The 22596-nt window shown below is 46.7% G+C and overlaps 1 protein-coding gene across 1 annotated transcript in view; it reads left to right on the top strand.

Annotated features, from left to right (window-relative positions):
* The window catches only part of LOC144480823 (disintegrin and metalloproteinase domain-containing protein 12-like), a 308106-nt gene that overhangs the window by 263601 nt on the left and 21909 nt on the right, over positions 1–22596 (top strand). Inside the window, exon 17 of the mRNA XM_078200476.1 lies at positions 6428–6505. Within this exon, the coding sequence (XP_078056602.1) occupies positions 6428–6505 (78 nt within the window). The remainder of the gene's footprint in view (positions 1–6427; positions 6506–22596) is intronic.

Here is a 22596-nt window from a genome sequence, read left to right on the forward strand (position 1 = left end):
CGGTGCTTGGTCCTCTGCTCTTTGTTATTTTTATTAATGACTTAGAGGAGGGGGCTGAAGGGTGGATCAGTAAATTTGCTGATGACACCAAGATTGGTGGAGTAGTGGATGAGGTGGAGGGCTGTTGTAGGCTGCAAAGAGACATAGATAGGATGCAAAGCTGGGCTGAAAAATGGCAAATGGAGTTTAACCCTGATAAATGTGAGGTGATTCATTTTGGTAGGACAAATTTAAATGTGGATTACAGGGTCAAAGATAGGGTTCTGAAGACTGTGGAGGAACAGAGAGATCTTGGGGTCCATATCCACAGATCTCTAAAGGTTGCCACTCAAGTGGATAGAGCTGTGAAGAAGGCATATAGTGTGTTAGCTTTTATTAACAGGGGGTTGGAGTTTAAGAGCCGTGGGGTTATGCTGCAACTGTACAGGACCTTGGTGAGACCGCATTTGGAATATTGCGTGCAGTTCTGGTCACCTCACTATAAGAAGGATGTGGAAGCGCTGGAAAGAGTGCAGAGGAGATTTACCAGGATGCTGCCTGGTTTGGAGTGTCGGTCTTATGAGGAAAGGTTGAGGGAGCTGGGGCTGTTCTCTCTGGAGCGGAGGAGATTGAGGGGAGACTTAATAGAGGTTTATAAAATGATGAAGGGGATAGATCGAGTGAACGTTCAAAGACTATTTCCTCGGGTGGATGGAGCTATTTCGAGGGGGCATAACTATAGGGTTCATGGTGGGAGATATAGGAAGGATATCAGAGGTAGGTTCTTTACGCAGAGAGTGGTTGGGGTGTGGAATGGACTGCCTGCAGTGATAGTGGAGTCAGACACTTTAGGAACATTTAAGCGGTTATTGGATAGGCACATGGAGCACACCAGGATGGTAGGGAGTGGGATAGCTTGATCTTGGTTTCAGATGAAGGTCGGCACAACATCGTGGGCCGAAGGGCCTGTTCTGTGCTGTACTGTTCTAAATGTGAGGTGATGCACTTTGGAAGATAAAATTTAGGTGTGAATTACACAGTAAATGGCAGAACATTTAGAGGCATTGACAAACAGAGGGATCTGGGCATACAGGCCCACGGATTCCTGAAAGTGGCAACACAGGTGGTAAAGGTGATCAAGAAGGCATACAGCATGCTTGCCTTCATCAGCCGGGGCAGCGAGCATTAAAGTTGGCAAGTTATGTTACAGCTGTATGAAAGTTTATTTTGGCCACAATTGGAATATTGCATACATAAGAACATATGGTTTCATGGTCATCAGTAGATTCTTAATTCCAGATATTTTTTATTGAATTCAAATTCCACCATCTGCTGTGATGGGATTCGAACCTTAGTCCCCAGAACATTAGCTGAGTTTCTGGATTTACAGTCTAGTGATTATACGACGCGGCCATCGTCTCCCCATTTTGGTCACCACACTACCAGAAGGATGTGGAAGCTTTGGAGAGAGTCAAAATAAGGTTTACCAGGATGTTGTCTGGTCTGGACGATTTTAGGTCTCAGGTATTGGATAAACTTGGAACGTTTTCACTGGAAAGACGGAGGCTGAGGGGCGACTTGATAGAAGTCTGCAAAATTTCTGCAAGAGGGCAGAGGTTTAAGGTGAGGGGGGTAAGTTTAGGGGAGATGTGCAGTGAAAGTTTTTCACACCGTGGGTGGTAGGTGCCTGGAACGCACTGCCACTGGAGGTGGTGGAAGTAGGCATGTTAGCGATGTTCAAGGTGTATCTTGATAGACACATGAATGGGAGGTGAACAGAGAGATAGAAACTGTGTATCAGCTCTGGCTTGGTGGGCCAAAGGGCCTATTCCTGTACTGTATTGTTCTTTGTTCTTTGATTCGTGTGTGACCTGCCCATGGAATTGTGCGCTGCTCAGGAAAAATAGCTGTTGAATATTTCTAACATTTTCTGTTTATATTATGCATCTTGCAGAATCTATTATTTAACTGATGTACAGCATCCACTGAAGCTTATTTTTGTGCCCCACCCCGGTATCGACAATTAATCCAAAATTGATTTGAATCAAACAGCCTTTATTCTGAAATCTTAATGAGTTTTTAAACAAACCACTTTGATCCTGAGTGACTCATTGTTAAAACTAATTACAGTGACACAAATCAGTGGAGGCATTAGTGAGGTATAGAAATAACAGGCTGGAGCTTAAGGAAACAATGAGGAAAGCAAAGAGGGGATATGGGAAAGTTCTGGCTGGTAAAAGTAGGGAAAATCCCAAAATATTCTGTAAGTATATCAATGGGAAGAGGATAACCAGGGAAAGAGTCAGGCCCATTAGGGGCCAAGGGCACAATCTGTGGGTGGAACCAGAGGACACTGGTAGAGTGTTGAATGAATGCTTCACATCCATCTTCACCCAAGAGAATGAGGACGATGGTATAGAATTCAGGGGAAGACTGTGAGGTTCTTGAGCAAATTGTCAAAGGGAAGGTCAAGGTGTTGGCAGCCTTAAAAGTGGATAAAGTTTAAAGTTTATTTATTATTGTTTATTTATTATTCAGTAGGTTTACATTAACACTACAATGAAGTTACTGTGAAAATCCCCTAGTCGCCACACTTCTGTGCCTGTTCGGGTACACTGAGGGAGAATTTAGCATGGCCAATGCACCTAACCAGCATGTCTTTCTGACTGTGGGAGGAAAGCCACGCAAACATGGGGAGAACGTGCAGACTCCACACAGACAGTGACCCAAGCCAGGAATCGAAACTGGGTCCCTAGCGCTGTGAGGCAGCAGCGCTAACCATTATGCCACCGTGCCACCCACATAAATCTCCAGGTCCAAATAAATTGTGCCCTTGGCTGCAGTGGGAGGTAAGGGAGGAGTTTGCAGTGGCTTTGATTCAAGTTTTCAATTCCTCTCTGGCCACGGGGGAGGTGCCAGACGACTGGAGAACAGATCTTGTGGTTCCACTATTTAAGAAAGGTTGTAATGATAAGCCAGGAAACTATAGACCAGTGAGTCTCACTCCAGTGGTTGGGAAACTTTAGGAACAGTCAGCATGGCTTCATCAGAGGGAGGTCATGCCCAACAGAATTGATTGAATTTTTTGAGGAGGTGACCAGGTGTGTAGATGGGGGTAGTGCAGTTGATGTAAGAACATAAGAACATAAGAAATAGGAGCAGGAGTAGGCCATCTAGCCCCTCGAGCCTGCCCCGCCATTCAATAAGATCATGGCTGATCTGAAGTGGATCAGTTCCACTGACCCGCCTGATCCCTATAACGCCTAATTCCCTTACCAATCAGGAATCCATCTATCCGTGATTTAAACATATTCAACAAGGTAGCCTCCACCACTTCAGTGGGCAGAGAATTCCAGAGATTCACCACTCTCTGAGAAAAGAAGTTCCTCCTCAACTCTGTCCTAAACTGACCCCCCTTTACTTTGAGGCTGTGCCCACTAGTTGTAGTTTCCTTTCTAAGTGGAAAGAATCTCTCCACCTCTACCCTATCCAGCCCCTTCATTATCTTGTAGGTCTCTATAAGATCCCCGCTCAGCCTTCTAAATTCCAACGAATACAAACCAAATCTGCTCAGTCTCTCCTCATAATCAACACCCCTCATCTCTGGTATCAACCTGGTGAACCTTCTCTGCACTCCCTCCAAGGCCAATATATTCTTCCGCAAATAACGGGACCAATACTGCACACAGTATTCCAGCTGCGGTCTCACCAATGCCCTGTACAGATGCAGAAAGACATCTCTGCTTTTATATTCTATCCCCCTTGCGATATAGGCCAACATCCCATTTGCCTTCTTGATCACCTGTTGCACCTGCAGATGGGTTTTTGCGTCTCATGCACAAGGACCCCCAGGTCCCTCTGCACAGCAGCATGTTGTAATTTCTTTCCATTTAGATAATAATCCAATTTGCTATTATTTCTTCCAAAGTGAATAACCTCACATTTGTCAACGTTATACTCCATCTGCCAGATCCTCGCCCACTCACTCAGCCTGTCCAAATCTCTCTGCAGACCTTCTACGCCCTCCACACGATTCACTTTTCCACTTATCTTTCTGTCGTCTGCAAGCTTTGTTACCCTACACTCAGTCCCCTCCTCCAGATCGTCTATATAAATGGTAAATAGTTGAGGCCCCAGTACCGATCCCTGCGGCACGCCACTAGTTACCATCTGCCAACCAGAAAAGCACCCATTTATTCCGACTCTCTGCTTGCTGTCAGATAGCCAATCCCCAATCCACGCTAACACCCTATCCCCAACTCCGTGTGACCTTATATGGATTTCAGCCAAGCCTTTGACAAGATCCCACATGGGAAACTTGTAAAGAAAGTAAATTCGCACAGGATACAGGGTAATTTGATGAAGTGGAATCAAAATTGGCTCAGTTGTAGAAGATAGAGTGTGGTGACAGAAGGCTGCTTTGGTGGCTGGAGGCCAGTGTCCAGTGGTGTATCACAGGGATCTGTTTTGGGTCCCCTATTATTCGTTATTTATATAAACAACATAGATGACTATGTGGGGGGTAAGATTAGTAAGTTTGCGGATGACACAAAAATTGGCCAGGTGGTTAACAGTGAGGTTGAGTGTCTTGGGTTACAAGAAGATGTAGACAGAATGTTCAAATGAGCGGAGAAGTGGCAGATGGAATTTAACTCTGAAAAGTGTGGGGTGATGCACTTTGGAAGGAGTTTGATAAGGACGTACACTATGAAAGGTCTGACATTGGGAAGTACCGAAGAACAAAGGGATCTTGGCATGTTGGCCATAGATATCTGAAGGCAGAAAGGCAGGTAAATAAGGCAGTGAAAAAGGCATGTGGCACGCTTGGCTTTATCAATCGGGGTATAGATTACAAAAGCAGAGAGGTCATGATGGAGTCGTATAGAACTCCAAAATAGGTATATTGTTTTGGATTCTGTGGAGGGGGATGACCCTCCAGGGGTAAACCACAAGGACCAGATCACCTGCACAGAGTCAGGTTCAGAGGCCCAGAAGGGAAAGAAGGGAATTAGGAGAGAAATAGTGGTGGGGGATGCGATGGTTAGAGGCATGGACAGGCGGTTCTGCGGGCGCGAATGAGACTCCAGGATAGGAGTCTGCCTCCCTGCTGCCGGGGTACTGGATGTCTCCGAGAGGGTAGGAAGCATATTAAAAAGGGAAGGTAATCGAACAGATTGTACACATTGGTGAAAATGACGTAGGTAGAAAGAGCAGGGGGGTCATACGAGAGCACTTCAGGGAGATGGGTGCTCGGCTAAAAAATAAGGCCTCTCGGGTAGCAATCTCTGGACTGCTCCCAGTGCCTAGTGCTAGTGAGGCCAGGAACAGGGAGATTCTACAATTGAACACGTGGCTAAAGGACTGGTGCAAGAGGGAGGGTTTCAAATTCATAGATCATTGGGAAGTCTTCAAGAGAGGATGGCACCTGTACGGAAAGGATGGGTTACACCTTAACTGGAAGGGCACAAATATCCTGGCTGGGAGTTTTGTGAGAGCTTTCGGCAGGGTTTAACTAGTGTGGCAGGGGGGTGGGGAACAAAACAGTAGGTCAGTAAGTACTCAGGCTGGGGTCGAGCTGGGGGCCAGGGCAAGGCTAGATAAGAAGAAGAGCGTTCTGGAGCATGATGACCTGAGTGGGCCTGGAGATCTGGAGTGCATCTGCTTCAATGCAAGGAGCGTAACGGGTAAGACAGACGAACTTAGGGCCTTAATGCTTACGCGGAATTTGGATGTGGTTGCGGTGACGGAGACATGGTTAAAAGAAGGACAGGACTGGCAGCTGAATATTCCAGGGTATAAGTGTTTTAGGCGAGACAGAGGAGGGGCTAAAAAAGGTGGGGGAGTAGCGATATTAGTTAGGGAGCATATTACAGCGGGGCAGAGGGTGGACAATTTAGAGGGGTTATGTAATGAATCGTTGTGGGTGGAGCTCAGAAACAGGAAAGGTGCAATCACTATGCTGGGGGTATACTACAGGCCACCCAACAGCCCACGGAAAGTGGAGGAACGGATATGTCAGGAGATTCTGGATATGTGCAGAAAAAATAGGGTTGTTGTAGTGGGAGACTTCAATTTCCCTGGTATAGACTGGATAGGGAGCAGTTGAAGGGTCAGTCATGAAATAACATTGGTTCAAGTTGAGGGGCAGGAGGTTTAGGGGGGATGTGAGGAAAAGCTTTTTTACCCAGAGGGTGGTGACAGTCTGGAATGCGCTGCCTGGGAGGGTGGTGGAGGCGGGATGCCTCACATCCTTTAAAAAGTACCTGGATGTGTATTTGGCACGCCATAACATTCAGGGCAATGGACCAAGTGCTGGCAGGTAGGATTAGATGGGAGTTCAGGTGTTTCTAATGTGTCAGTGCAGACTTGATGGGCCGAATGGCCTCTTCTGCACTGTATGGCTCAATGACACTGTGATGATAATATTGTTCTATTTTTAACTTCACAGGCCTGCTACAATGCCCAATGTCAGGATGTGAGTGTGTTCCAAGTGGCACAATGTGACATCACCTGCAATAACAACGGGGTATGAAATTAATAATTCTTTCAGTTTGGTCAGCAAATTCACTGGGGAAAAATGGGGTCATGATATAATGATGTTAATTAATCTGTGTTTGGCTTCAAATAGACTATTTGCCTCACTCAATCCTGCAGTCTCTTTGTATCCTCATCACAGCTTGCTCTTTCACCCCATTTTGCACCATCATCATTCGTGGGTACATTACAGCTGGGCCTCTTAGCTGAGCCATTGATCAAGGTTGGAAGTTGCTGAGGCCCAGACATTGCTTTTTATGGTATCCCAGTGGTTACATTCTGAGAAACTGAATTTGCACTCTTTATGCTGTTGTGTCTGTTCTATTACTGAAACAATGCTGAATTGTATGAGACCTAACTTTATGCAATATGCCCTTTGTGGAACACTCTTAAATTATTTCTAAAATCCAAACACACCGTATCCACTGTTCCAATCTCAGTTAATCTTGCACAAAGGAAGGTGGTTATAGTTGTTGGAGTCAGGACATCACAACAGGTGGTCCTCAGGGTAGTGTCCTCGGCCCAACCACCTTCAGCTGCTTCCTCGATGGCCTTCATTAAGTTAGAGATAAGGATGTTCACTGATGATTGTATAATGTTCAGCAACATCCACAATTCCTCAGAGACTGACGCAGTCCACGTCTAAATTCAGCAAGACCTGGACAATATCCAGGCTTGGATTGATAGTCATAGAGTCATAGGAAAACTGCGGTGAGTAACTCACCTCCTGACTCTCCAAAGCCTATCCACTGTCTACAAAGCATAAGTCAGGTGTGTGATGGAACACTCCCCAGTTGCCTGGATGGGTGCAGCTCAAACAACACTCAAGAAGCTTGATACCATTCCTGACCATCACATTTCATTTTTTATTACTGGATCATAATTCTGGAACCCTCTTCCAAACCGCATTGTAGGTGTATCTACTTCACTTGGACTCTAGTGGTTCAAGAAGGCATCTTACCATCTTCACCATCACCAATATCACCATCTTCACAACGGCAATTGAGGGATGGCAGAAAATCCTGGCCAGTGATGCTTACTTCCTGTGAAATAATTTTTTAAAAGTCAGGAGTCTGATGAGTGCAACTCCAACACTTTCAAGAAACTCAACACCATCCAAGTCAGACTGCTTGATCAGCATACCATTCACTATGTTAAAGATGCATTCCCTCCCCTACCTCAGCACAATGGTGAGCACCAGACATAAGATGCACTGCAGGAACCTGTCAAGACTTCAGCAGCACCTTCCAATACTTGGCAGCAGATACATGGGAAGACTGTCACCTGCACCTTCCCCTTTGTTTCATCTTGGGTTTGTACCTTGGTTGGGTTTACTGAGGGTTTGGTTGTTATTTTAAGAATACTATTGTAGGCTGCTACCATTCTGGTTTATTGACGGGTATAAATGTTTTGTTTAAAGTAAACACGTTTAAAGTTTATTTATTAATGTCACAAGTAGGCTTACAGTAACTGCAATGAAGTTACTGTGAAAATCCCCGAGTCGCCACACTCCAGTGCCTGTTCAGGTACACTGAGGGAGAATTTATCATGGTCAACGCACCTAACCAGCATGTCTTTCAGAGGAAACCAGAGCACCCGGAGGAAACCCACGTAGACACGGGGAGAACACGCAGGCTCTGCACAGACAGTCCCAGCTGTGGAAGAGTTTGGAGAATCCTGGCCTAAATGTCTATTTGTGACACTTCCTGGATTTCTAAGGAACCAACCAAATTAAAAATTATCTTTCTTGCAAAGGGGGGCATGGTGGCACAGTGGTTAGCACTGCTGCCTCACAGCGCCAGGCTCCCGGGTTCAATTCCGACCTCGGATCACTGTCTGTGTTGAGTTTGCAGATTCTCCCCATGTCTGCGTGAGTTTCCTCCAGGTGCTCCGGTTTCCTCCCACACTCCAAAGATGTGCAGATTTGGTGGATTGGCCATGCTAAATTAATCCTAGTGTCAGTGGGACTAACTAGGGTAAATATGTGGGGTTGTGAGGGTAGGGCCTAGGTGGAACTGTGGTCGGTGCAGACTCGATGGGCTAAATAGCCTCCTTCTGCACTGTAGGGATTCTCTGATTCAATCTTCACTTGCAAAGATCTTGCCTTGGAGTTCTCTCTAAAAGTAATTCCAACTTGAAACTTCAACAACAGTCCACCTCCATAGGGTTTTAATTTCGTCTCTGGAGATTTCATCCCCCTGGATTCCTGATTGCTCATACAAGCAGCAATACACAAGCACAAGTTCACATGTTCCATTATGCTAGGCAGAAATCAATTCTATGATTTCTATGAGAACACTGCTGAACCAAAGGGGACTTTTCACTCAGCGGCCCACAGCACAGCTGCCTTCTTGGACCTTAAGGGCTTCCTTTGAGCCCTCTCTAATTAACAGGTCTTCTCCCAAGCCCACTTCATTTGAAGTCTGCTCCCCGAAAACTTTGCTTTAATTGGAGCCTTTTTCTGCTCCTCACTTTTTAATTTAACTGTGACCTGTTTCTGTCCCTTACCTGGGACTTCCTTTTGTGATTTCTCTGTTGGAGCTGGGAGTTCCCTATCTTTGTGCTCAATTCTGAGGTAAGTATGATAACAATATGTGCATTTCAATGCTGAGCATGAGGTTCGACTTTCCAATTCCAGCAGATCTCCATTGATTAGTCATGTAACATTGAATTGCTGGCATGATAGGTGAGAGGCTGATTTAAATATTTAAATTGATTTTTTAATATTATTAGTGAGCCCAGGATGGAATCAGCACATTTGCCTTCAGGCCTTGCCGGTGGGGACCTACATCAGTGAGGATCATGTCTGGTCCCCAGCAACGGGTACCAGACATGATGGCCTCACCACTGGGAGTGGAGGCCATTGAGGCCTCCCGCGTGGCCAGGGGCACGGACTAGTGCCCCATGAGTAGTGTCAGCTTTTATGTGGAGATACAGGCATTGGACTGGAGTGGGCACAATAAGAAGTCTCACAACACCAGGTTAAAGTTCAACAAGTTTATTTGGAATCACGAGCTTTCAGAGCACTGCCCCTTCATCAGGTGAGTGGAGAGGTGGGTTCATAAACACGGTATATATAGACAAAGACACAATTGCAAGATAATGGTTGGAATGCGAGTCTTTACAGGTAATCAAACCAGCAGACAGCAAAGAGGGGCCACCGTCATACTGAACAAAATGGATTACTGCAAAGAAGTGTGCCAAAAACTGAACAACCAGGGACACTACAGACAGTTACCCATAGATCCGACCAAGGAACACACCCGCCAACTCAAAAGACTGATCAAGACCTTTGATCCAGAACTTCAGAGCATCCTCCATGCTCTCATCCTACATACTCCTTCAACAACCAGTTCTTCATCAGACACACGGAACAGCCATGGGGACCAAATTCGCACCTCAATATGCCAACATCTTCATGCACAGGTTAGAACAAGACCTCTTCACTGCACAGGACCTTCAACCGATGCTATACACTAGATACATTGATGATATTTTCTTCCACGGCGAAGAATAACTGACATCAACAAGTTCCATCCCACCATCAGACTCACCATGGACTACTCTCCAGAATCAGTTGCATTCTTGGACACATGCATCTCCATCAATGATGGTAACCTCAACAGTTCACTCTACCGCAAGCCCACAGATAATCTCACGATGCTCCACTTCTCCAGCCCCCATCCTAAACACGCGAATGAAGCCATCCCCTAGGTACAAGTGCTCCGTATACACAGGATCTGCTCAGATGAGCAGGAATGCAACAGACACCTACAGATGCTGTAAGACTCCCTCGTAAGAACGGTATATAACTCATCGATCAAGGGTTCCTACGCACGAAAGCGAAAAACCATACCGATCTCCTCAGAACATGGGACGCGAACAACAGAGCACCCTTCGTCATCCAGTACTTCCCCGGAGCGGAGAAGCTACGACATCTTCTTCGGAGCCTTCAACATGTCTCGATGAAAACGAACATCTCGCCAAGGCCATGCCCACACCCTGAATACTTGCCTTCAAACAACTGTGCAATCTCAAACAAAGAAAGAACAAAGAAAATTACAGCACAGGAACAGGCCCTTCAGCCCTCCAAGCCTGCACCGACCATGCTGCCCGACTAAACTAAAACCCCCTACCCTTCCAGGGACCATATCCCTCTATTCCCATCCTATTCATGTATTTGTCTGGACGCCCCTTAAAAGTCACGATCGTATCCGCTTCCACTACCTCCCCGGCAGCGAGTTCGAGGCACCCACCGCCCTCTGTGTAAAAACATTTGCCTCATACACCTCCTTTAAACGTTGCCCCTCGCACCTTAAACACATGCCCCCTGGTAATTGACTCTTCCACCCGAGGAAAAAGCTTCTGACTATCCACTCTGTCCATGCCTCTCATAATCTTGTAGACTTCTATCAGGTCGCCCCTCAACCTCCGTCGCTCCAGTGAGAACAAACCAATTTCTCCAACCTCTCCTCATAGCTAATGCCCTCCATACCAGGCAACATCCTGGTAAATCTTTTCTGTACCCTCTCCAAAGCCTCCACATCCTTCTGGTAGTGTGGAAACCAGAATTGGACACTATATTCCAAGTGCGGCCTAACTAAGGTTCTATAAAGCTGCAACATGACTTGCCAGTTTTTAAACTCAATACCCCGGCCGATGAAGGCAAGCATGCTGTATGCCTTCTTGATTACCTTCTCCACCTGCATTGCCACTTTCAGTGACCTGTGTACCTGTACACCCAGATCCCTCTGCCTATCAATACTCTTAAGGGTTCTGCCATTTACTGTATATTTCCTATCTTTATTAGACCTTACAAAATACATTACCTCACATTTGCCTGGATTAAACTCCATCTGCCATCTCTCCGCCCAAGTCTCCAATCGACCTATATCCTGCTTTATCCTCTGACGGTCCTCATCACTATCCGCAAATCCATCCACCTTTGTGTCGTCCGCAAATTTACTAATCAAACCAGTTACATTTTCCTCCAAATCATTTATATATATTACAAACAGCAAAGGTCCCAGCACTGATCCCTGAGAAACGCTGCTTGTCACAGCCCTCCATTCAGAAACGTACCCTTCCACTGCTACCTTCTGTATTCTATGACTGAGCCAGTTCTGTATCCATCTTGCCAGCTCACCTCTGATCCAATGCGACTTCACCTTCTGTACCTGTCTGCCATGAGGGACCTTGTCAAAGGACTTACTGAAGTCCATGTGGACAACATCCACTGCCTTATCCTCATCAATCATCTTCATCACTTCCTCGAAAAACTCGATCAAGTTAGTGAGACACAACCTCCCCTTCACAAAAGCATGTTGCCTTTTGCTAATACACCACTTATTTCCAAGTGGGAGTAAATCCTGTCTCGAAGAATCCTCTCCAATATTTTCCTTACCACTGACGTAAGGCTCACCGGCCTGTAATTACCTGGATTATCCTTGCTACCGTTCTTAAACAAAAGAACAACATTGGCTATTCTCTTATCCTCTGGGACCTCCCCTGTAGATGGTAGTCATGATGTGGAGATGCCAGCGTTGGACTGGGGTAAACACAGTAAGGAGTCTAACAACACCAGGTTAAAGTCCAACAGGTTTATTTGGTAACAAACGCCACTAGCTTTCGGAGCGCTGCTCCTTTGTCAGGTGAGTGGGAGATCTGCTAACAAACAGCAAACAGGGCATATCAAGACACAAACTCCCATCGTGAAGGCCGCTCTGGACGCTACGACAACGGATGAATGAAAGACCGCTCGACAATCACCAGGCAAGACTGTTCTCTTCCTGTTGGGGAGCACTTCAGCGGTCACGGGCATTCGGCCTCTGATCTTCGGGGAAGCATTCTCAAGGTGGCCTTCACGACACACGACAATGCAGAGTCGCTGAGCAGAGACTGATAGCCAGGTTCCGCACACATGAGGACAGCCTCAACCGGGATCTTCGGTTCATGTCACACTATCTGTAACCCCCACAACTTGCCTGGACTTGCAAAATCTCACTGGCTGTCCTGTCAGGAGACAATACACACCGCGTTAACCTGTGCTTAATGCTCTCTCCACTCACATTGTCTGGACCTTTAAGACTTGATTAGCTGTAAAGACTCGCATTCCAATCATTATTCATTATTCTGTAAATTGAGTTTGTGTCTTTATATGCCCTGTTTGCTGTTTGTTAGCAGATCTCCCACTCACCTGATGAAGAAGCAGCGCTCCGAAAGCTAGTGGCGTTTGCTACCAAATAAACCTGTTGGACTTTAACCTGGTGTTGTTAGACTCCTTACTGTGACCTCCCCTGATGCTCCACTTCTCCAGCTTCCACCCTAAACACGTTAAAGAAGCCATCCCCTACGGACAAGCCCTCCGTATACACAGGATCTGCTCGGATGAGGAGGATTGCAACAGACACCTCCAGACGCTGAAAGATGCCCTCATAAGAACAGGATATAGCGCTCGACTCATTGATCAACAGTTCCAACGCGCCACAGCGAAAAACCGCACCGACCTCCTCAGAAGACAAACACGGGACACAGTGGACAGAGTACCCTTCGTCGTCCAGTACTTCCCCGGAGCGGAGAAGCTACGGCATCTCCTCCAGAGCCTTCAACATGTCATTGGTGAAGACGAACATCGCGCCAAGGCCATCCCCACACCCCCACTTCTTGCCTTCAAACAACCGCACAACCTCAAACAGACCATTGTCCGTAGCAAACTACCCAGCCTTCAGGAGAACAGTGACCATGACACCACACAACCCTGCCACAGCAACCTCTGCAAGACGTGCCGGACCATCGACACAGATGCCATCATCTCACGTGAGAACACCATCCACCAGGTACACGGTACATACTCTTGCAACTCGGCCAACATTGTCTACCTGATATGCTGCAGGAAAGGATGTCCCGAGGCATGGGGAAACTATGCAGACGCTGCGACAACGGATGAATGAACACCGCTCGACAATCACCAGGCAAGACTGTTCTCCTCCTGTTGGGGAGCACTTCAGCGGTCACGGGCATTCGGCCTCTGATATTCGGGTAAGCGTTCTCCAAGGCGGCCTTCATGACACATGACGGCGCAGAGTCGCTGAGCAGAAACTGATAGCCAAGTTCCGCACACACGAGGACGGCCTCAACCGGGATATTGGGTTCATGTCACACTATTTGTAACCCCCACAACTTGCCCGGACCTGCACAGTTTCACTGGCTGTCTTGACTGGAGACAATACACATCTTTTTAGCCTGTCTTGATGCTCTCTCCACTCACGTTGTTTGTATCTTCAAGACTTGATTAGCTGTAAGTATTCGCATTCCAACCATTATTCATGTAAATTGAGTCTGTGTCTTTATATGCCCTGTTTGTGAACAGAATTCCCACTCACCTGAAAAAGGGGCTTGGAGCTCCGAAAGCTTGTGTGGCTTTTGCTACCGAATAAACCTGTTGGACTTCAACCTGGTGTTGTTAAACTTCTTACTGTACCTCCACTGTAGCCAGTGAAGATACAAAGATTTCTCTCAAGGCCCCACCAATTTCCTCCCTTGCTTCTTTCAGTATTCTCGGGTATATCCCATCAGGTCCTGGGGACTTGTCTACCTTAATGTTTCTCAAGAACTCCAATTCCTCCTCCTTTCTGATCTCAAGCAGACCATTGTTCACAGCAAACTACCCAGCCTTCAGGAGAACAGTGATCATGACACCACACAACCCTGCCACAGCAACCACATCAACGTGGATGCCACCATCATACATGAGAACACCACCCACCAGGTACATGGTACTTACTCATGCGACTCAGCCAACGTTGTCTACCTGATACGCTGCAGGAAAAGATGTCCCAAGGCATGTTACATTGGCGAGACCATGCAGAGGCTATGACAACGGATGGACGGACACGACACGGCAATCACCAGACAGGAATGTTCCCTTCCTGTCAGGGAACACTTCAGCAGTCAAGGGCATTCAGCCTCAGACCTTTAGGTAAGCATTCTCCAAGGCAGCCTTCAAGACAAGACAACACAGAATCGGCAAGCAGAAACTAAGAGCCAAGTTTCGTACACATGAGGACGGCCTAAACCGGGATTTTTTTTCTCTAAGGCAGCTGGGAGTGTAAAACCGGAAGTAGGCCCCAGTGAATTTTTTGGGTCGGAGCAAGGGAGGCAGTGAGTGGAACGCGAGACTGCGCAGGCGCCTGACGTCAGCCAGTAGCGCGCGGACGGTTTAAAAAGCAGATTGCTCTATCCAGCAGGCGGCAGAGTGAGGGGGAGCAGAGTGGGATGGCTTTGGCTCAAACAGGCCTCGGCGTGAACAGGCAGAGGTGAGGGTAGGTTCCAGTAAGTTGTTTTTGTTTCTTCAGAGTAGAAAGAATGCCAGGCAGGATGTTGGAATGCTTCTCTTGCAGAATGTGGGAAGTAAGGGAGACCTCCGGTGTCCCTGACAACGACACCTGCAGGAGGTGCATTCAGCTGCAGCTCCCAATAAACCGCAATAGGGAACTGGAGCAGGAGCTGGATGACCTCCGAATCATTCGGGAGAATGAGGAGTTTATAGATGGGAGCTTCAGGGAGGCAGTTACGCCAAAGGCACAGAGCACAGTTAATTGGGTTACTGTCAAGCGAGGGAAAGGGAAAGGGCAGGTAGAGCAGGGTTCCCCTGTGGCCATTCCCCTCCACAACAGGTATACCGATTTGGATACTGTTGTGGGGGATGTCTTACCTGGGGCAAGCTGCGGCAGCTGGATCTCTGGCACTGAGTCTGGTTCTGCAGCGCAGAAGGGAGGGTGGAAGAAGAGGAGAGCGGAGAGAGGAGAGTGATAGGGGACTCGATAGTCAGAGGTACAGACAGGAGGTTCTATGGTCGTGACAGAGACTCCCGGATGGTTTGTTGCCTCCTGGGTGCCAGGGTCAGGGATGTCTCTGATCACGTACACAGCATTCTGAAGTGTGAGGGTGATCAGCCAGATGTCATGGTACACATCGGTACCAATGACGGAGGAAGGAAGAGTGAGGAAGTCCTGAAGAGTGAATATAGAGAGCTTGGTAGGAAGTTAAAAAGCAGGACCCCGAGGGTAGTAATCTCAGGATTGCTACCTATGCCCACGTACCAGTGAGGGTAAGAGTAGGATGCTCAGGCAGATGAACACGTGGCTGAGGAACTGGTGTAGGGGGCAGGGTTTCAGATTTCTAGATCATTGGGACCTCTTCTGGGGCAGGTGGGACCTGTACAAGAGAGACGGGTTCCACCTGAACTACAAGGGGACCAATATACTTGCAGGGAGGCTTGCTAGTGTTATTGGGGAGTGTTTAAACTAGATTTGCAGGGGGATTGGAACCAGAGCAGATAGTGGAGCGGGGGTGAAAATAAATGATGTTAATAGTTCATGCAAAATCACAAACAGAAGGGTTGTGTGTGGTGGTAATAATCTTCTGAGGTGTGTCTATTTCAATGCCAGGAGTATTGTGGGGAAGGCAGATGAGCTGAGGGCGTGGATTGACACATGGAATTATGACATTATAGCCATTAGTGAAACTTGGCTACAGGAGGGGCAGGACTGGCAGCTCAATGTTCCAGGGTTCCGATGTTTCAGACGTGATAGAGGCAGAGGGATGAAGGGTGGGGGGGTGGCATTGCTAGTCAGGGAAAATGTTGCAGTCGTGCTCAGGCAGGACAGATTAGAGGGCTTGTCTACCGAGGCCATATGGGTGGAGCTGAGAAACAGGAAAGGTATGACCACATTAATGGGGGTGTATTATAGACCACCCAATAGTCAGCGAGAATTGGAGGAGCAAATCTGCAGAGAGATAGCAGACAACTGCAGGAAACATAAAGTTGTGATAGTAGGGGATTTTAATTTTCCGCATATTGATTGGGACTCGCATACTGTTAAAGGTCTAGACGGGTTAGAGTTTGTAAAATGTGTTCAGGAAAATTTTCTAAATCAATATATCGAGGTACAACTAGAGAGGATGCGATATTAGATCTCCGATTAGGAAACGAGTTAGGACAAGTGACAGAAGTGTGTGTAGGGGAACACTTTGGTTCCAATGATCATAACGCCATTCGTTTCAACTTGATCATGGATAAAGATAGATCTGGTCCTCGGGTTGAGGTTCTAAATTGGAAAAAGGCCAAATTTGAAGAAATGAGAAAGGATCTAAAAAGCGTGGATTGGGACAGGCTGTTCTCTGGCAAGGATGTGATTGGTAAGTGGGAGGCCTTCAAAGGAGAAATTTTGAGAGTGCAGTTTGTCTGTTCCTGTCAGGATTAAAGGCAAAGTGAATAAGAATAAGGAACCTTGGTTCTCGAGGGATATTGGAACTCTGGTAAAGAAGAAGAGAGAGATGTATGACATGAATAGGCAACAGGGAGCAAATAAGATGCTGGAGGAGTATAAAAAGTGCAAGAAACTACTTAAGAAAGAAATCAGGAGGGCTAAAAGAAGACATGAGGTTGCTTTGGCAGACAAGGTGAAGGATAATCCTCAGAGTTTCTACAGGTATATTAAGAGCAAAAGGATAGTAAGGGATAAAATTGGTCCTCTTGAAGATCAGAGTGGTCGGCTAGGTATGGAACCAAAAGAAATGGGGGAGATATTAAATGGATTTTTTGCATCCGTATTCACTAAGGAAACTGGCATGGAGTCTATGGAAATAAGGCAAACAAGTAGGGAGGTCATGGAACCTATACAGATTCTACGGATCATTGTTCCACAGGAGCAGGCTGAGGGTAAGGGAGCTTGTTTGTGCATTATATTTATTTAATTATTTTTCAGTTAAATTTGTGAAAAAAATCGGAGGTTTTTTTTCAAAACAGGAAGTAGGCCCAGCAGCAGCCGAGGAAGGTTTTGGAAGGGTTTAAAAGTAGGCCGCACTTTTGAGCGGGCAGCGTCGTTAGCGGGCAGTGGAGTGAGCAGGGGGCAGAGTGAGAGCAGAAGGGCTTTGGCTCAAAACGGGCTTCGGACAGAACAGGCAGAGGCGAGAGTAGGTTTTTTTCTTTTTCAGAAAGTTTATTCCTGTTTTTCCCCAGAGTAAAAAAAAAATGCCAGGCAAGATGTTGGAATGCTCCTCTTGCAGGATGTGGGAGATTAGGGAGACCTCCGGTATCCCTGACGACAGCACCTGCAAAAGATGCATTCAGCTGCAGCTGCTAGCAAAGCGTGTTAGGGAACTGGAGAAGGAGCTTGATGACCTCCATCTAATTTGAGAGAATGAGAAGTATATAGACAGTAGCTTTCGGGAGATAGTTACACCGAAGCAGCAGAGCACAGGAAATTGGGTTACTGTAAGGAGAGGAAATGGCAGTGTGAAAGGACAGACAGAGCAGGGTTCCGCTGTGGCCATACCCCTCCACAACAGGTATATTGAATTGGAAACTGTTGTGGGAGATGCTTTACCTGGGACAAGCTGCGACAGCCGGGACTCTGATACTGAGTCTGGTTCTACAGCGCAAAAGGGTGGGAGGAAGAAGAGGAGAGTAGTAGTGATAGGGGACTCAATGGTCAGAGGTACAGACAGGAGGTTCTGTGGTCGGGACAGAGACCCCCGCATGGTTTGTTGCCTCCCAGGTGCCAAGGTCAGCGATGTCTCTGATCGCGTGCACAGCGTTCTAAAGTGGGAAGGTGATCAGCCAGATGTTGTGGTACACATCGGTACAAATGACGTGGTAAGGAAGAGTGAGGAGATCCCAAAGAGTGAGTACAAAGAGCTTGGAAGGAAGTTAAAAAGCAGGACCCCGAGGGTAGTAATCTCAGGATTGCTACCTGAGCCACATGCCAGTGAGGGCAGGAGTAGGATGCTTGGGCGGATGAACACGTGGCTGAGGAACTGGTGCAGGGGGCAGGCTTTCCGACTCTTGGATCACTGGGACCTCTTCTGGGGCAGGTGGGACCTGTACAGGAGAGACGGGTTACACCTAAACTACAAGGGGACCAATATACTTGCAGGGAGATTTGCTAGTGTTATTGGGGAGCGTTTAAACTAGATTTGCAGGGGGGTGGGAACCAGAGTGCCAGAGCAGATAGTGGAGCAGGGGTAAAAAGAAAGGTTAGTTCAAGCAAAATCACAAATGGAAGGGTAGAGTGTGGTGGAAATAATCTTTTGAGGTGTGTCTATTTCAAAGATGTGCAGGTTAGGTTGGTTGGCCAGGTTATAAATTGCCCCTTAGAATCCTGGGATGTGTAGGTTAGAGGGATTAGCGGGTAAATATGTGGGGGTAGGGCCTGGGTGGGATTGTGGTCGGTGCAGACTCGATGGGCCGAATGGCCTCCTTCTGCACTGTAGGGTTTCTATGATTCTATGATTTCTATGATTCAATGCCAGGAGTATTGTGGGGAAGGCAGATGAGCTGAAGGCGTGGATAGACACATGGAAATATGACATTACAGCCATGAGTGAAACTTGGCTACAGGAGGGGCAGGACTGGCAGCTCAATGTTCCAGGGTTCCAATGTTTCAGGCGGGATAGAGGCAGAGGGATAAAAGGTGGGGGGGTGGCATTGTTGGTCAGGGAAAATGTTACAGCAGCACTCAGGTAGGATAGATTAGGGAGCTTGTCTACAGAGGCCCTATGGGTGGAGCTGAGAAACAGGAAAGGTATGATCACATTAATGGGGTTGTATTATAGACCACCCAATAGTCAGCGAGAATTGGAGGAGCAAATCAGCGGAGAGATAGCTGACAACTGCAAGAAACACAAAGTTGTGATAGTCGGGGATTTTAATTTTCCACATATATATTGGGACTCGCAAACTGTTAAAGGTTTAGACAGGGTAGAGTTTGCAAAATGTGTTCAGGAGAATTTTCTACATCAGTATATAGAGGTGCCAACTAGAGAGGATGTGATATTGGATCTCCTATTGGGAAATGAGTTAGGGCAGGTGATGGATGTGAGTGTGAGGGAACACTTTGGATCCAGTGATCATAATGCCATTAGTTTCTACCTGATCATGGATAAGGATAGATCTGGTCCTCGGGTTGAAGTTCTGAACTGGAAAAAGGCCAAATTTGATGAAATGAGAAGGGATCTGGGAAGTGTGGATTGGCACAGGCTGTTCTCTGGTAAGGATGTAAATGGAAAGTGGGAGGCCATCAAAGGAGAATTTTGAGAGTGCAGAGTTTGTATGTTCCTGTCAGGATTAAAGGCAACGTAAATAGGAATAAGGAACCTTGGTTCTCGAGGGAGATTGTAACACTGATTAAGAGGAAGAGAGAGTTGTATGAAATGTACAGGCAGCAAAGTGCAGATCAGATGCTCGAGGATTATAAAAAGTGCAAGAAGCTACTTAAGAGGGAAATCAGGAGGGCTAAAAGAAGACATGAGGTTGCTTTGGCAGACAGAGTGAAGGAAAATCCAAAGAGCTTCTATAGGTATGTTAGGAGCAAATGGATAGTGAGGGATAAAATTGGTCCTCTTGAAGACCAGAGTCGTAGACTGTGTATGGAACCAAAAGAGATGGGGGAGATACTAAATGGTTTTTTTGCATCCGTATTTACTGAGGAAATGGGCATGGAGTCTACGGAAATAGGGCAAACAGGTAGGGAGGTCATGGAACCTTTACAGATTAAAGGGGAGGAGGTGCTCGCTGTCTTGAGGCAAATCTGAGTGGATAAATCCCCAGGACCGGACAGGGTATTCCCACGGACCTTGAGGGAAGCTAGTGTTGAACTTGCAGGGGCCCTGGCAGACATATTTAAAATGTCAGTATTCACGGGGGAGATGCCGGATGATTGGAGGGTGGCTCATGTTGTTCCGTTGTTTAAAAAAGGTTCCAAAAGAAATCCAGGAAATTATAGGCCAGTAAGTTTGACGTCGGTGGTGGGCAAGTTATTGGAAGGTGTGATAAGGGATAGGATCTACAAATATTTGGATAGACAGGGACTTATTAGGGAGAGTCAACATGGCTTTGTGCGTGGTAGGTCATGTTTGACCAATCTATTAGAGTTTTTCGAGGAGGTTACCAGGAAAGTCGATGAAGGGAAGGCGGTGGATGTTGTCTACCTGGATTTCAGCAAGGCCTTTGACAACGTCCCTCATGGGAGGTTAGTTAGGAAGGTTCAGTCGCTAGGTATACATGGGGAGGTAGTAAATTAGATGAGACACTGGCTCAATGGAAGAAGCCAGAGAGTGGTTGTGGAGGATTGCTTCTCTGAGTGGAGGCCTGTGACTAGTGGTGTGCCGCAGGGATCGGTGTTGGGTCCATTGTTGTTTGTCATCTATATCAATGATCTGGATGACAATGTGGTAAATTGGATCAGCAAGTTTGCTGATGATACAAAGATTGGAGGTGTAGTGTACAGTGAGGAAGGTTTTCAAAGCTTGCAGAGGGATTTGGACCAACGAGAAAAATGGGCTGAAAAATGGCAAATGGAATTTAACGCAGACAAGTGTGAGATATTGCACATTGGAAGGACAAACCAAAGTAGAACGTACAGGGTAAATGGTAGGACTCTGAAGAGTGCAGTTGAACAGAGGGATCTGGGAATACAGGTACAGAATTCCCTAAAAGTGACATCACAGGTGGATAGGGTCATAAAGAGTGCCTTTGGTACATTGGCCTTTACAGATCGGAGTATCGAGTATAAAAGTTGGAGTGTTATGGTAAGGTTATCTAAGGCATTGGTGAGGCCGAATTTGGAGTATTGTGTGCAGTTTTGGTAACCTAGTTACAGGAAGGATGTCAATAAGGTTGAAAGAGTGCAGAGAAGGTTCACAAGGATGTTGCCAGGACTTGAGAAGCTGAGTTACAGAGAGAGATTGAATAGGTTGGGACTTCATTCCCTGGAGCGTAGAAGATTGAGGGGAGATTTGATAGAGGTGTATAAGATTATGATGGGTATAGATAGAGTGAATGCAAGCAGGCTTTTTCCGCTGAGGCTAGGGGAGAAAACAACGAGAGGGCATGGGTTAAGGGTGAAAGAAGAAAAGTTTGAAGGGAATATTAGTGGGGGCTTCTTCACGCAGAGAGTGGTGGGAGTGTGGAATGAGCTGCCGGATAAAGTGGTAAATGTGGGCTCACTTTTAACATTTAAGAAAAACCTGGACACGTACATGGATGAGAGGGGTGTGGAGGGATATGGTCCAGGTGCAAGTCAGTGGGACTAGGCAGAAAAATGGTTCGGCACAGACAAGAAGGGCCAAAAGGTCTGTTTCTGAGCTGTAATTTTCTATGGTTCTAAAAGGGAGGAGGTGCTTGCTGTCTTGAGAGGCAAATCAGAGTCGATAAATCCCCAGGACCGGACAGGGTATTCCCTCGGACCTTGAAGGAAACTAGTGTTGAAATTGCAGGGGCCCTGGCAGATATATTCAAAATGTCGGTATCCACGGGTGAGGTGCCGGGTGATTGGAGGATAGCTCATGTTGTTCCGTTGTTTAAAAAAGGCTCAAAAAGTAATGCGGGAAATTATCGGCCGGTAAGTTTGACGTCAGTAGTAGGTAAATTATTGGAAGGAGTACTAAGAGATCGGATCTACAAATATTTGGATAGAGAGGGACTTATTAGGGAGAGTCAACATGGCTTTGTGTGTGGTAGGTCATGTTTAACCAATCTATTAGAGTTTTTCGAGGAAGTTACCAGGAAAGTGGATGAAGGGAAGGCAGTGGATGTTGTCTACATGGACTTCAGTAAGGCTTTTGACAAGGTCCCGCATAGGAGGTTAGTTAGGAAGGTTCAGTCGTTAGGTATACATGGAGAGGTAGCAAATTGGATTAGACATCGGCTCAATGGAAGAAACCAGAGAGTGGTAGTGGAGGATTGCTTCTCTGAGTGGAGGCCTGTGACTAGTGGTGTGCCACAGGGATCAGTGCTGGGTCCATTGTTGTTTGTCATCTCTATCAATGATCTGGATGATAATGTGATAAATTGGATCAGCAAATTTGCTAATGATATGAAGATTGAAGGTGTAGCGGACAGTGAGGAAGGTTTTCAAAGCTTGCAGAGGGATTTGGACCAGCTAGAAAAATGGGCTGAAAAATGGCAGATGGAGTTTAATGCAGACAAGTGTGAGGTATTGCACTTTGGAAGGACAAACCAAGGTAGAACATACAAGGTAAATGGTAGGACACTGAAGAGTGCAGTAGAACAGAGGGATC

The sequence above is a fragment of the Mustelus asterias genome, chromosome 1 (genome assembly GCF_964213995.1).
Source record: "Mustelus asterias chromosome 1, sMusAst1.hap1.1, whole genome shotgun sequence".
In the NCBI taxonomy this organism is placed as follows: domain Eukaryota; kingdom Metazoa; phylum Chordata; class Chondrichthyes; order Carcharhiniformes; family Triakidae; genus Mustelus; species Mustelus asterias.